This window comes from Phyllobates terribilis, unplaced genomic scaffold (genome assembly GCF_046119375.1).
Source record: "Phyllobates terribilis strain yellow unplaced genomic scaffold, ASM4611937v1 Scaffold_4__5_contigs__length_816908805, whole genome shotgun sequence".
Classification (NCBI taxonomy): domain Eukaryota; kingdom Metazoa; phylum Chordata; class Amphibia; order Anura; family Dendrobatidae; genus Phyllobates; species Phyllobates terribilis.
Genome location: NW_027362764.1, coordinates 209,068,604 through 209,084,498, shown reverse-complemented (window position 1 = coordinate 209,084,498; position 15,895 = coordinate 209,068,604). Strand labels below are relative to the sequence as shown.

The window sequence follows — 15,895 nt, the reverse complement described above, 5'->3', positions numbered from 1 at the left end:
AACCATGAATGTTGAGACAGAAAGAAACAACTAAATAATGTAATACTAGCTGGATTATACATACTGAATACAAAAAAACAGTAGTGTTACGTTAAAGAGGAGCTGTCACTTTATCAAAAAGTTACATGCCTTGTAAAAATCCCTGAGCCACCCTGATTCTGTCACTTCATTGCAGAGGTATTATTACTTCTTTTGGAGCACAGTGTATGAAATTTATGAAGAAAACGCCCCATTGGACTATAAGCAGTCTTCTCTAGGGGTGTGTGCCTTCACGTCTCCAGATGCTGTCAATCAAAGCTCGGCAGCATCTGACACATATCAGCTGCCGAACTTTGATGACAGCATCTGGAGGCGTGAAGGCACACACCCCTAGAGAATACACCCTGAAGACCCCCCCCCCCCCCACAGTTTTATATATTGTGCTCCAAAAGCAATAAGTGTGAATATCTCTGCAGAAAGGCAAAACGGCGCAAAATGGAAAAAAAGCTGCAGAATCAGGGTAGCTCAGGGACTTTAAGAGGTTTTTAAAGGGGTATTCCCATCTCCAAGATCCTGTTCCAATATGTAGTAGGTGTAATAATACTAGAAAATTCCTCCAATAAGAAATGTAGTGTAGTTCTTTTGATTTTCCATGTTGCTTACCCAATGTGCAGGGCATTGCAGTAGCTTAGCTATCCATGGTTACTACCACTAACAGCTAACTGTCACTATATGAGTGGTTGTAACCATGGATCCTAAGCTACTGCAATGCCCTGCACATGGGGTAAGCAAAATAGCGAATAAAAATAACTATCCTACATTTCTAATTGGAGGAATTTGCTAATATTATTACACATTCTACATATTGGATCTTGGAGATGGGAATACCCTTTTAACTCAATATTTTGAGCATGTAACCAGTCCCCTTTGAAGGGAATCTGTCAGTAGGATCAACCCTCTTAGTTATGGTTATATAGGTCATAGGTAGCTGCATAAAGTGATACCTTAATATCTGCGATCTGATGTCTTATTCCAGAGAAATCCACATATACGAAAAACATGGATATTTCTGGAATATATTGGGTTGCAGATATCAAGGTATCATTTTATTCCGCTTCCTATGACCTGCATGTTTATATAGATGGCTTAGAAGGGGTTGATCATACTGACAGATTCCCTATAAAGGGGTTGTCTGTCCTTACGTTGGCCTGCAGTCTGACTACGTGCTGTGAGGATTTGCAGGAAGCAGATGGTCATGTGACCTCAAGTATGCAATTTGCATACTTCCGTCCACATTCCGACTAAACATGTCTAGCCTCACTCAATACACTTGGTTTGAGTGAGGCTGCGCACTTCTAGTCGGCATGTATGCAAATGGCATCCTTGCGGTCCTGCACTCACCGCTCCCGGTCCTGGAGAATTCTTGCAGTGGGAAGTGCGTATGATGTGAGGCTTCACAAGTCTGCAGTCAGTGACTTCAGACTTGTACCCCAAGGCCGGAAAACTCCTGTATTGAAGTCCAAGTTGCAAGAATGCAGGTAAGAAACTGGTTGCTACTATATTTACAAAAAAAAAAAAAAAAAAAAAAAAAATAGTTTGGCACCACTGTTATCAATACTGCATTAAACTGTTTTATTTGTATGTATTTTTCCGAAAGTAAAACACAATCTTGTTGTGAAACGTGTATTTCTTCTACTACTCCCCAAGCTTGTACTGTATCATTATATTGTATCTTTCTGTAGACTTTTAGCATGAAAATTGTTCCTTGCACATGTGACTGGATTGCTTTTTCCTGGTTACTTCCTTGACCTGTTCTTTTTAGATGGTGCTGCACTAATTTATACATCCATGAAAGAGAACAAAAATATTGACCTTGTATATAAATATATTGTTCAGCAATTATACGGATTTCCTTTCAACATGCCTGCTGTTGTTGTGGAAAAGGATGCAGTATTTATGTAAGTGCCCAAATCCTATTTATTTCAAATCCCCATCCCACTTGATCCAAAATATACATTGCCTTAGGACCATCGACAACCTGACATCTGAAATTGTATTCTGATTATACGTAGAGAGAGTGCGCAGATTTTATTTTTATAGGTGCCAAGCATCTAAAATTTGCACGTTTCTAAAACCAATCAATGTTTCGATCTACAAAAAAAATATAAATAAAAATACCTTGATATTGGAAAGATAGTAAGCACTGAAGACATGCCTGTACATCTAAATTTGCAGAAATTATTTTGTAAAAACTAAAAAAAAAGTTCGAACTTCCCCCAACTGCCTTCTAGTAGGTGGTTTTCTGCCACCATTTGAATGACCCCAACTTTTTGTGCCACTTTGTGCAGTGATATGAGACAGCGGCACCAATGTATGTGCTAGTAATCGAGGTGTGGGGGATATTATTTTTTTTCCTCCTAAGAAGTATCTTTTTAATGTTCTGCCATTTCATATTTTTTTTCTTCAGTCCAGCAGGATGGGACAATGACAAAAAAATAGGTATTTTACATGAAAATTTTCAAACGCTAAAACCTGATGACACTTTTGAAGATATCATCACTAAGCCACCAGTGCGGAAGGTAACGAACAGCGACGTCTTGTATACCTTTTATTTTAGGTTTTGCAGAATGCTGTACAATTGCACTTGTCAATTGCATGGGTTTTTGACATTGTGGTCCATTTCCATGGGTAAGGCAGGATTCATACATCGGTGTTTCACTGTCCGAGTACAGCTGCCTGACCGGTCTCTTGACCTGAACTTGACAGTTGATTTGTGAATGTGTGAATCAGAAGTGACCTTTATTTGCAGTCACAGCTGTTTCATTTGTAGTGCTAGATGAAGCCATCCCAGTGATACTAATTTTCACATGTCCATTTTCCATAATGCTGGAACTGATGATGTCACTACTTTTGTAAATGCTGATGGGAGCAATAGTGACATCACTCAGGTGCTGTAGAGTCCTCTTATTTTCCCTCTGCCTTGGTGGTCTTGGCTCTACCTTGCTTCTCTAATGTATGTTTATCTAATACTCGACCAATACATTGACGCACAAAACCTCTTGAAAAAGAAATGAATAGATCACTTCCAAAAAAACTGTGCTAGAATTTTAAAGCTGCAAATATCTTAAATATGTTTTCCATGAATACATTTTTCACCTCCTTTGCCTTGCTTTAGGTAAAAAAAATTATAAAATTTGCATTACTCACCCTCTGCTGTTCCAGGGCTGCCTTTCCACCGCTGACCCTGGTCTTTGTTGCCCAGCTACAGTGCATTTGACCACTGCAGCCAATCACTGGACTCGCCGCCCTCTGGTCTTTTTTGTCACAACTTTATTTCTAAATCTACGGAGCTGTGTGTAGACTTTTTTGGATGATTAGCTTTTTCCAGTATATGCAATTCTTATAAAAAAAATTTTTTAGGCGGTGGGATGTTTTTTTGTACTTGTATATGCAGTGTATTATATCTGCCTCTTAGGTCCAGCAAAGGGTCAAAGCTTGTAAAGTAACTATTAGGTTTCCATACTTGGCAGCCTTGGGAGATTGTTACACCTCTACTTTACTATAGGAACTCATTGCCACCTTAGTGATAGAATAGAGGCAGAAGGTGGGTGAAGAGCTTCCCTCCCTCCATCTCTTTAACTCTCTGAAGATCCTTTTGCATCTCCAATAAAATGGTAATAAACGTGTGTTTACATTCAAACAATTGTTACCTCATTCATAGAAATAAAAACTGCTAATGTTGAGATCTTTCTCTACCAGGAAGCACACGAAAGTGGGGGGGGGGGGGGGTCTGCAGCATTGAGAAGAAGCAGGGTGCTGCTGGGAAGTGTAGTTTTAGCAGATAAGGATATGACCATCCATTCAACTATGTGAAGCTAGATGCACAGAGAAGAAAAAATTTAAAAAAAAAAAAAAAAAATTGCAATAATGCTTTTTATTCCCTTTTTTTTCAAGAGCCATAACATTTTTTTTTCTGCCTTTCCGCTGACATAGCCGTATGTGGCCTGTTATTGCAGGACAAATTGTCATTTTCGAATGACGCCGTTAATTTTACCATATAATATATTGAAGAAGATGCTAAGTGAGGTGAAATTGTGGGGAACCCCTTGAAATTTGCAATTGGTTTTCAAGTTTTGTTTTCTTGATTATTGTCTGTCTGATATAAACGACCTGGCAACATGATTCTCTAGATCAGCACGAATACGGCAATAGTAAACTTATGATTAATGTTAGTGGTTTAGAAAATTCAGATGTTTGTGAGAAAAAAAAAATGGTTTGTTTCCACTTTTTCATTTACTCAATATTGAGTATATGGTCCTCATCGCGGATTCCTATAAAGCCTGGCCTCAGACTGGACTTTACAGGAGAACCAACATGGCATTGGCACCCTGCAATCTTATGGATGTCCAGGCAGGATTGTATGGTTTAAAAGCCGCCCTCAATGATTGACAATAGCATTTAAGGGGTTAATGGCAGTGATCAGAGCAAACTCCGATCGCTGCTATCCTGTGGGGAGCAGGTTTAGATTCTGAGCCACTCCACAAAGAAAGACCCTCTCCATGACAGGTATGTCTGTTAATTAGTAAACTGAGGGGGTCAATATTGTTTATTTCTTGGCCATAAATATCAAGCTTTTTAGTCCATACTGTACATATATTGCATCTTCTTTTTTTTTTTTGTCTTCAGTTTGTTCATGAGAAAGAGATTGTTGCAGAGGACGACCAAGTATTCCTTATGAAGCAGCAGGTAAGTGTGTCCTTGTTTCTGCAGCAGTCCAGACAATGTATGTGTTCACAATAATTTTATGTTGATCAGTGTGGATTTTACTTTTCTTTTAATCATTATGACATGCCCTCTAATGTAGAGTTTCTTTCTAGTCACAGCTGGCAAAACAACCACCCAGTTCTGCAGGTCGTCCAGTAAGTAGAGCTTTAATACCTAATGGTATGGAATATACCCATTGTCACCGCCACATTTGTAATGTATAAAAGATTAAAGCTAAAATACGCTTTATGGCATAAATACAAAAAGTCATGGACCATACATTCTCATTTGATATTGATCTATTACTGTTACTTCGTAGAAATGAACATGAGGTTCTCAGTGCACATTTTGATCAAGCTGTATAAGCCCACTAAGTGATAGCGGTCATTCTTAAATGGGTCCTTTCTCTATGGCACAGCACTGTGTGGCATCTGCTGCCACCACAACACCGCAACCTCCAGGGGTAGTCACCCAGCATCATTGCTGCTAGGCTAAGCCCCCTTGGCCTTGGACCGCATGGCCCCTCAGTCACAAAACCACAGCACTGTACCATTTGAGTAGCTCTCAAAAGGTCACCTTTCTATGTGATCACACTGAGAATAATTAGATAATGAGAAGCAGCTTAGCTAAAAGTCTTCTGTGCCCCAAAATGTCCACCTCTATTGGGATGGCAATCAAGGAAGAGTGGGTGTGACTATAATAGAGACTTAATCTGTTCCAACTGAAAAGTGAGAAAATTCACGTATACAGATGTTTTCCATGAATGTATGTATTATGTGTGCTGTTTAATAAAAGGGCTTAAGGGTCTCTGTGTTAACGCGTGCTTCAATGTACTGCAGGATGCATCTCCTCGGGTACCTGGTGGCTCTCCAAGGACACCCAGTAGATCAGGAACTTCTAATGTTGCCAGCGTGTCACCAGTGCCTGCTGGTACTAAGAAAATTGATCCCAACATGAAAGGTATCTGACATGCTGACCTCTACAATCAGCAGACAAATGCCACTGAAATGTTTGTATTAACCATTTCCTTTCTGTTTTCATCCCAGCTGGAACAACAAGTGAAGGAGTACTTGCAAATTTCTTTAACAGCTTGTTAAGTAAGAAGACTGGGTCACCTGGGCCTGGTGGTACAGGCAACTCTGCAGGCAATTCAGGAGGTAATGGTCTGCCTACTGCTACCAAAAAAACAGGTACTCCACCTTTTTAGTGTATCAAAATAAATTTCTGTGACACCTGTACATAAGGTGTAGATAATGGCTCACCTGGAAAAATGAAATCTCTATATCGATTATGATGAAAATGGAAATAAAAGGTGGATAATAGACTGGAAAATACCTGGCAAACCAGAACTACTTGTGTTGCAAAAACAAAAAATGCACGTAGCAGCCAATCAGATTGCAAGAATCCCAGACAAACTCTTTAAACTTGTAAGACGTTATACCCAACGCAGACTACAGTCACTATGGGTAACTGCACCACTTCATGCTATACTATAAAAGAAAAGTGGAAGTATTTTACCTCCAGTGGCGTTGAACTGCAGTAGCCTTGGTACTTCACACATTAATTTATTATAATTACAAAATCCCAGGGGCAAAAAAAACGCATGTAAAATACAAAAAGCAATCCATCTCATGACAAAGCCTGACTGGCGTTTGACTTATTTTGGCTTCTTCTGGGGCATAACCTCTACAGTCCTATCAGCCATCATATACTAAGCCACATCCAATGTCTTCTCTTGGCTTAATAGTTGTTACACGTAGAGGTTGTGCCCATTAACTATTATACACCACTATTATACATTAACTATTATACACCAAGTCATATTGAAGAGTTAAAAGAAGACATTGGATGTGACTTGGTAAATAATGGTTGATAGGACTGTAGAGCGTCTGCCCTGGAAGAAGCTGGAATAGGTGAAACTTGAGTCCAGTTATTGGTTGGTGTGATTGTTTTTGCGTTCGGTATGTGTTTTTTTTCTGATTTTGTGAGTACAAGACATTAATGTGCATTGTAATGAGGTTGTAGTAATTCTTCATCATTAGCGGTCAGTGTTTCCACATCTCTTTTATAGCATGAATATCGCAGTCAAAAGCAAAGTGGTGCAGTTTCCAGTAATGACTGCTCCGTCTTATTATACAACTCAAGACAAATCTGTAGCTGTGTTTGTAACGTATAGCTTTTGCATTGACGGACAGAAATGTCAAACTATGTCTCTGGCGATCTCAATGCTCCATCTAGGTCAATGAGTGCAACTGTAAGACGGACAACCTCCTAGTATGAGCACATTCGGCAGAGTTCATGTGCCTGAAACCTATTTAATCTTGTCTTTTAGGCCAGAAACCGGTTTTAACAGATGTTCAAGCTGAGCTGGAGAGAATCTCGCGTAAACCTGACATGCCATCCCCTACTTCACCAACCTCCCCTACAGAAAATGAAGCATCTTGAAGATTGCAAAGACAACCTCGGAGTTATGTAAATTTGCCTCTGCATTTTACTTTCTCAGTGATCGTGGAACCGCGGAGACAGAAACTTTTTTTTCTCCCCCTTTTTTTTTTTTCTTAAAAAAAAAATGAAGACACTCATTGTTTTGATATTTCCCAAGTTAACAAAATATAGCTGTGGAATAATATAAATCAATACTGGACTGAGATATATAAATATATAAGGTTTTTTTCTTTTTTTTTTTACGGCACAGATTTTCTTTTTTCCGTTCATGTAATTTTCTTCTATTTTGTTAGGCCACTGTTTGGTAGAAGTGCAATTCCTTGCAGTTACTTACCAAAAATGTACATGAATAAAAATGCAATTCAATAGGCTACTGATGGTTTGCCATTTTCCACTTAAATTGAAAAATTATGGAAAATCGTAAAAGCAAAAAAAAAAAAAAAAAAAGGCTTGTCAGATAAATGGAGGGGCAAGTGAATCTTTTGTGCGTTTTGTAAAATACAAAATTCAGTAATGAAAACTGGCATTGGTAAATGTTGCTGCTGTGCTCCACAATATAATGACGTACGGTATGGGCCGGTTCTATTACCAATTGACCCCAAGCACTACATGACTATTTTGTAAGATTAGCTCCACTGTGTACAGCTCAGCAATAGCCGGCGTGGTTTACATTGGTGGTTCACAGAGTTCTGTTTTCTTCAATCAGTTAATAAAGTTGTATTTATTATCTGCATAGATTTAACTTTTTTTTTATATTTAAATTGAGATTATTTATTTTACTAGGTTGGCCTTATTTTAGTTCACTTTAGTTAGAATAAGTACTACTGAGGAACCTGGCAATATAACAGCAGCTGGGATATCATTTCTATACAGAATCTGGATTACCAGATGTTTCAGAACCAAAATTTTTCTTTTTATTTTTTGGGTGTGCGTGTGTAAGCTTCTCTAGTGTAAACTTCAGGGGATGATTACTTAATGTCAGAATCTCAATGTGTGATATTCATCTTCCCCTCCTCAAGCTCGGCACGTTTTCTAATCTGAGGTTTCAGGAACAAGACTTTTGTGTAGTTCTAGTCCTGACATGGTGAACTGTTGAATCATTTCTGATCTTGGATCCATACAGTTAATCTTAAACACTGAAAAAAATCAATGTATCCTAAGCACATATTTATTGTTATTACTCATCTTTTGCAGATTAGTAATTCATTTGCATGAGATGGGTTTTAGTTTCTCAGATGTTTCTGATTTTTGCAGTTGATAAGAATTGCCAGGAAAATTGCATGCTTTATGGATTACAACAATGTTACTTTCCACCAAGATTTTGTGTATATATGACCCACAACTCAACTCCATATGTATTTGAGTGTCAATTCTCACTTTTACAAAAGATATTAACGGATTTACGTACCATTGAGCTCAGCTGCAACAATTTGTATAGTGTAATTGTACCAACAAGTTGGATACTCCCAAAAATGTACTTTTCAGTCGAAAGAGAAAATATATCCATCAAAACTATTGTGTGTGGTTTCTTTCATAGCAATTACTTGCCACATGGAGTATAAAATGAGAATTCCCATAGCTAGGCTGACAGGTTTATAAAGGCAGAAAAATCCGAGAAAGTTTCCCCCCCCTGATTTCACCCACCTGTCCGAGGGCCTATGGTGGCACGATTGTGAAACAAAATCGTGTGGCAATTGGCCATCACGGTTGGTGGAGTTTCAGCAGTACACAGGTGGACAGCCGCCACGTCTGGGCTCACTTCTAAGACTTGTTCAGACGACTGTCATCCATGTGTTGTCTGTACACAACACACAGACCTATTTTATGGGGCTATGCAAACTGACGGCCTGCAATAAAAATATCGGACATCCATATGTTAAGTGTTTGCAGGCTGGGTGCTAGAAGACATTTGGTAATCCTGCACCTGAATTTTTTTTTTATTTTGCATATTAAAAAAGCTTAGAGATGGTAAAAAATGGACGAACTGAACACAAATAGATTTGCGCACTAGTGCAAGAAAAAAAAAAAAGATTGTGTTGGGAAAAAAACCACATGTAAGTTCTAGATTGGCGAGTCAGGTTGGTCCTTCTGCCGAGCTCACAGGTACAAAGTGAGTTTTGAATACATATTATATGTGAATATAAATCAGGCTGGAAAACTTGGGAGTTCCCAATAAAAATATTTTGTGGAACTATCCCCTTTTCCCATGACAGCACCACCTGAGAAGGGAAAATCCCTACTCTTTAGACTTCAGCTACTCTTCTAATTTTTACTAAACAGCTATATAAAAAAAAAAATCTTCGTTACTTGCCGGTAACGGGATTTTCCAGATCCCATGACAGCACCACCTGAGAGAGGGTATCCACTCATCAAGGACAGGAAACCTACTGAATAAAAGGGCGGTACCTCTCCTCCGCATCAGTTTGGTTTCCTGTCCTTGACGGAACCTGTGAAGGAGCGGTACGACTAAGCCTCCCTTTGAGCCTTTAAAAGAATTAACAGTCAGTACACTCACCTTTAAAACAGTGATAGTGTTGGCCCTGACGTCAGCCCCTTACAGGCACTATTGGTTAACCACCTGTTTACACAGGTCACGGAAGATAGCTGGGTCTGGTCTTAATATAACTCTGTTGCCCCAAAGTGGCCTCCAAATTCCATAGAACCCAGAAAATCGTTCTCCTAAGAATTCAGAGGAGCAGAAACTTCACACCCTAGATGTTAGATGGGTTTTGGTAGAATATTTGGCTGTAACCAAACAATGGAGGGAGAATGAAGCTTTGTTTGTGGGAGTTAGGAATGGCCTCAAAGTAACAAGGGGCACTATAGCTAGATGGATCAGGGACGCCATTAGCTTAGCATATTCTTCCAGTAATGTGTCCGTTCCAGAGAACTTGAGGGCTCATTTCACCTGGGCTGTGGTGACCTTCTGGACGGAGAAAGTGGAAGTGTCTATCGACAAGATATGTAAGGCAGCGACATGGTCATTGCCTTCCACCATCTATAATCATTACCAACTCTGTCTTTCTTTGCTGATCTATCCTTTGGGAGAAAGGTGTTACAAGCGGTGATCCCTCCCTAAGCTGTCTGTTTTATATAAATCTCTCAGGTGGTGCGGTCATGGGAGGAGGGGAAAATTTTTTGTTACTTACCGGTAACGGGATTTTACAGAGCCCATGACAGCACCCTTATATTCCCTCCCTTTTATCACTGGTTGGTGTGCACCATGTATGGGTGTATAGTGAGAAATGTTTAATTGGTGATGGTTGTATTAATAGCTGTCTGGAGGTCCTCTCATGTTCTGAAACCCAACTAATGCAGAGGAGAGGTACTGCCCTTTTATTCAGTAGGTTTCCTGTCCTTGGTGGGCGGATACCCTCTCTCAGGTGGTGCTGTCATGGCATCTGGAAAATCCTGTTACCGGTAAGTAACGAAGATTTTTTTTTCTATAGCTGTTTAGTAAAAATTAGCTGAAGTCTAAAGAGTAGGGTTTTTCCTTACGGAGAGTGGCAAGCCAGGTCTGGCACGCCAGTATGAGGAGACTTAAACGCCATGCATGCTCCTCTGGGAATCTAAATATGCAAATTGTCTCTTCAGTGAGGAAGAGGACTTGAACTCTAGAGCCACCTATTGGAAGCAGACAATATTGACCCTATAACGAGCCTTGCAATATGACTTACGACAAAAGCCAAACCAGTATCCCAATTTGCAGACAATGTTTCATCAGAAAGGCAATACCCTGAAACACTGTAGAGGCTTTTAATTCAAAGAATACCTTCCCAAACTGAATCATGGTGGAGTGGCAGCTTCATGTGTAGGAGTGGATAGTGATAGAAGGGACAGGTGTGTTTCACCTTCCTTAGGCTTCATTCACACATCCATACGAGTGTTACTGTCCTAGAGAAACGGACCAATTTATTTATTTTTCTCTTTCCCAGGTGGCATCTTAGCTACGGCCTCATTCACACATCAATGTTTGTATGCCAAAACCAGGAGTGTCTCCACAACACACAACACGTGTCAATCTTTTAAATTATAGTTTTTCTCTGTAAGTTCCGTTCCTGGCTTTGGCATAGAAACACTGATGCAAAATACTTACGTGTTAACGAGACCTACATCTGTTTTTTTTTTCTCTCAATTTTTTTTTTTTTTTCACTGAAACAAGTAGGGTGCTTGACCTTTTACTTATCTCTTGAATCTTAAAGTATCAGTCAAAGGGTCTGTCTGTGACTTTTACATTGATGGCCTATCTTTCTGTGAAGAATGGCACCAGAGAGAGAGCCCGCAGAATCCCACCGCTGAACCACTTGTGACGGATCCACACCTCACCACCCGCCTGACACAATTACGTCAGACGGAACACGTGATATGGATCTTCCCTTTGCACCAACGTGACATTCTTCACGCCCTTGAGGACGCTTAAGGTCAGATTGGTACAGTTCTACATACACCCCCTGTCCACACGGGTATAGGAAGGCATCGGGAGTGAGAAGAGGTGGCCAACTCAAGTCACTGATGTGGCACCACACTCGCTCAGTCCTCTGAGAGGCCCCTTCACTAGCTCCAGTGAAACAGGACCTTGTTGGCCTGGTAGAGCTGCCACCAGTTTCTATTATATATAATTCCCGCTAGGTCCGGGGAATTATATCGGGCCAGAAACCAGCCCGGTAGCATGTTCGTTGAACCAAACCACGGACGTGAGAGTTTGTGGATCGAGATAAAAGAGCAGCCCAAGGTTAAATTATTTAATTGCCTTAAGAGCACACCAGACATTACACTATATACATAAGGGTTATACATACATAATGGGCAGAGATGCAAACACAATAGTAGTGGTACAAAATATGTAAGCAGTTATTGAGAGTCAGTTACCAGTCAAATGGAAGGCCTGGCTTGCGGGGGAGGGGCTGCCACATGGGAGGCTCGTGGTCCCCTTTGTTGCAGGACTTCAAACACACGATGTGTCGTCACGACCTCCCAGGGAAAAAGACACGGAGCTAGGGCTGCTGGAGCTCTTAACCCCTCTGGGTCACTCACCCTCGCCCCCCTGGCTGGACCTAAATCTCCACCCCTGGTCTCTCTCAGCTAAAAGCTCCAATAACTAAAATTGGCTATACTTCCTTAATGGACGGTCTTAGGGAGCCGATTCTGGTGTCATCGGATCCAGCCGGGCCCCTGCTATGCGGGGAGACCAAACACTAGCCCTAGAGGTTTCCGAAAGGTTGTGCTGTGTATCTCCCTATCCCTGCACACTAGACTGTGCTGGAAGCTAGAGTGACATTCTTCATGTTCGGGTGGTTCCAAAAATCTATTTAGTGTATCACTGGGATGTATCTTATTCCCATAACTCTGTATTGAATTATACTTGTCTGACACAAAGGATATGCCGCATGGCTGGGGTCCACAGCTGCTGTTGGGGGGTTTTGTCACTCAATGATCCTCAGCTTGCTGCAAAAGTGTCCGGTTACAGCTGTACACTGTAGATCTGTATAATCCCCCGCCAAACAGGGCACAATGATTGACATGGGATTATATCTCCAATATTCTTCACATTTTCGTATAGGTCATCAATGTCTGATCGATGGGGATGTGGCACCCCTGCTGGTCAGCTGTTCTAAGTACCAGCTGCATGTAGCTCCGTTGCGGAGCCAGGTTTCACACTCCCCCCCCGATCAGACAGCGATAACCTGTCCTAAGGATAGGCATCAATGTAAATGTCTCAGACAACCACTGTAAGAACGGATGGGACTCTGAAGGCAATAATGTTTTCTGTGTTTTGATTTGTTTTATACGGATCCCCATAGACTTTAATGGCAGAGTCTGATCTGCAAAAGGAACAAGAATAGGACGTGCTCGAGTCTCATGGACTGTGGACACAGATTGTTTTTTTTTTCTTTTATACCAGATGTGTGTATGTACAATGAAACTATGCTGTCAGTGTGCTGTTCAAGAAAAAAACATGCAGGACATGGATGTGTGAATGCTATATTCAGACCATGTCGGAGTCTCCATTCCTGACAACGTTGGGGCTTCCTTCTGAACCATGAAAAGACTTTGGGCTTCATTAGATATTTTTTTATGACAGTGGTTTCCATCTTTTAGGCTGGACATAATAGATGTGGCCTAAGGCTGTGTTCAAGCGGCCAAGGGTCTCCTGACCCAAACTGGACAGTTTCATTGGTGTATATGTTCGTGTGAATGAGGCCTTAGATGACTGAAGTAACTGGATCTGTCAACAGGACAATGATCCGAAATAGTGGCTTGCTGACCAAATGGCTTAAATAAAATTGGAAGTGTTGGATGGGCCAAAACTCTTACTGAAAAAACTTGTGTGCCCCGACCCTGCACTGTCCCCACCAGTGTTGCTTCCAACATACAGTCCTGTGGTTTTTTTTATTTATCATGAATACATTGGTTTGTGTTTTCAGATACGGTGATATCTAAATTAGCTGTTCTAGTATTTAATCCTTTTATTTTTACATTTTTCTTCTTAAATTGTGCTCCAAAGGATTGTCTGTCATCTACGTTACACACTAATTTACATCAATAAACAACTCACCATTTAATAGGGTGTTACCTGCAGAGTATAGGAAGTGACACACATATTGATTATAAAATATACATTTTATTGCCAATTTTTTAAAAACACATAAAATAGGAAAGGATGCTAAAAAAATGAACTGGGGCTCGACCATATATATTGTCTATACAATTTGCAACAGATGCAATAAATTTGTAGCCTAGGAACATCAAAGCCTTATTAAAATTATTGGAATGAACCTCTAAAAAAATAAAGTGCTATCGTGCCATTATACTTCCAAAACAGGTATAGATACAAATAAATATATGTGTATATATAGTGCAAAAAAGAAAACTAATACACCACAATATATTGTGTATATATAGTTAAAGTAACCTTAAACGTAAGGTAGTAATATTTTCCTAAAGTGCACAGTGCAAAGAGATGTCCAATACATACATAAGGGGAAGGTTTCCCATATAAATATAAGGCTATTACATTCAGTGACATTCAACTGCAAATAAACAGTCACCGTTACAACTGAGGTAAAGCTATTCTAGGCAATTGTTAGTAATAGAGGAAAATCTGAAATGCTATTTACCCGGAAGAAGCAAGCAGGGCGAAACGTGTGCGTCAGGGCTGCACTGTGGAGCCAGCATATCTTTATAATTTGGTCTACAGGTAAATAGCATTTCATATTTTCCTCTTAACAGTTGTTGAAGAGATGTGTCTGCTGCTTGAACTCTGTGTGGCATTGACCTGGTCTCTAATCTGAGCTGCTGTTAACCTGCAATTTCTGAGGCTGGTGACTCGGATAAACTTATCCTCAGAGGCAGAGGTGACTCTTGGTCTTCCTTTCCTGGGGCGGTCCTCATGTGAGCCAGTTTCTTTGTAGCGCTTGATGGTTTTTGCAACTACACTTGGGGACACTTTCAAAGTTTTCCCAATTTTTCGGACTGACTGACCTTCATTTCTTAAAGTAATGGTATCCACTCGTTTTTCTTTACTTAGCTGCTTTTTTCTTGCCATAATACAAATTCTAACAGTCTATTCAGTAAGACTTTCAGCTGTGTATCCACCAGACTTTTGCACAACAGAACTGATGGTCCCAACCCAATTTATAAGATATCCCACTTATTAAACCTGACAGGGCACACCTGTGAAGTGAAAACCATTTCCGGTGACTACCTCTTGAAGCTCATCAAGAGAATGCCAAGAGTGTGCAAAGCAGTCATCAAAGCAAAAGGTGGCTACTTTGAAGAACCTAGAATATAAGACATATTTTCAGTTGTTTCACACTTTTTTGTTAAGTATATAATTCCACATGTGTTAATTCATAGTTTTCATGCCTTCAGTGTGAATGTACAATTTTCATAGTCATGGAAATACAGAAAAATCTTTAAATGAGGTGTGTCCAAACTTTTGGTCTGTACTGTATATGGTCGAGCCCCAGTTCATTTTTTTTAGCATCCTTTCCTATTTTGTGTTTTAAAAAATTGGCAAAATGTATATTTTATAATCAATATGTGTGTCACTTCTTATACTCTGCAAGTAACATAGTTTTTAAGGTTGAAGGAAGACTAAGTCTAGTTCAGCCCATAGCCTAACATGTTGATCCAGAGGAAGGCAAAAAAAAACCCATGTGGCAAACACTAAGCTCCACATTGGGGAAAAAAATTCCTTCCCGACTCCATACGACAATCAGACTAGTTCCCTAGATCAACGCCCTATCAAGAAATCTAGTATATATAACCTGTAATATTATACTTTTCAGGAAAGGCATCCATGCACTTCTTACATTTTAGTAGTGAATCACTCATTACAACATCATGCGGCAGAGAGTTCCATAGTCTCACTGCTCTTACAGTAAAGAATCCCCGTCTGTGATTATGATTAAACCTTCTTTCCTCCAGACGTAGAAGATGCCCCCTTGTCCCCGTCTCTGGCCTCAGAGTAAAAAAGATCAGTAGACAGGTCTTTGTACTGTCCCCTCATATACTTGTACATAGTAATAAGATCACCCCTAAGCCTTCGTTTTTCCACAGTAAATAACCCCAAGTGTAATAACCTGTCTTGGTATTGCAGACCCCCCAGTCCTCTAATAACCTTGGTCGCTCTTCTCTGCACCCGCTCTAGTTCAGCTATGTCTTTCTTATACACCGGAGACCAGAGCTGTACACAGTATTCTAA

General features: G+C 40.2%; 1 protein-coding gene across 2 annotated transcripts in view; it reads left to right on the top strand.

Moving 5' to 3' along the window:
- DYNC1LI1 (dynein cytoplasmic 1 light intermediate chain 1) overlaps positions 1 to 8,703 on the top strand; it is a 38,828-nt gene extending 30,125 nt beyond the window's left edge. Inside the window, exons 7-13 of one of the 2 annotated variants that reach the window (XM_073678038.1) lie at positions 1,802 to 1,937; positions 2,447 to 2,558; positions 4,666 to 4,725; positions 4,857 to 4,898; positions 5,583 to 5,703; positions 5,790 to 5,900; positions 7,076 to 8,703. In XM_073678038.1, coding sequence (XP_073534139.1) covers positions 1,802 to 1,937; positions 2,447 to 2,558; positions 4,666 to 4,725; positions 4,857 to 4,898; positions 5,583 to 5,703; positions 5,790 to 5,900; positions 7,076 to 7,188 — 695 coding nt within the window. In that variant the 3' untranslated portion in view covers positions 7,189 to 8,703. Of the gene's footprint in view, positions 1 to 1,801; positions 1,938 to 2,446; positions 2,559 to 4,665; positions 4,726 to 4,856; positions 4,899 to 5,582; positions 5,704 to 5,789; positions 5,934 to 7,075 lie in introns of both variants that reach the window. The other variant, XM_073678037.1, reaches the window with a different exon arrangement.
- The last annotated feature ends 7,192 nt before the right edge of the window (positions 8,704 to 15,895 follow it).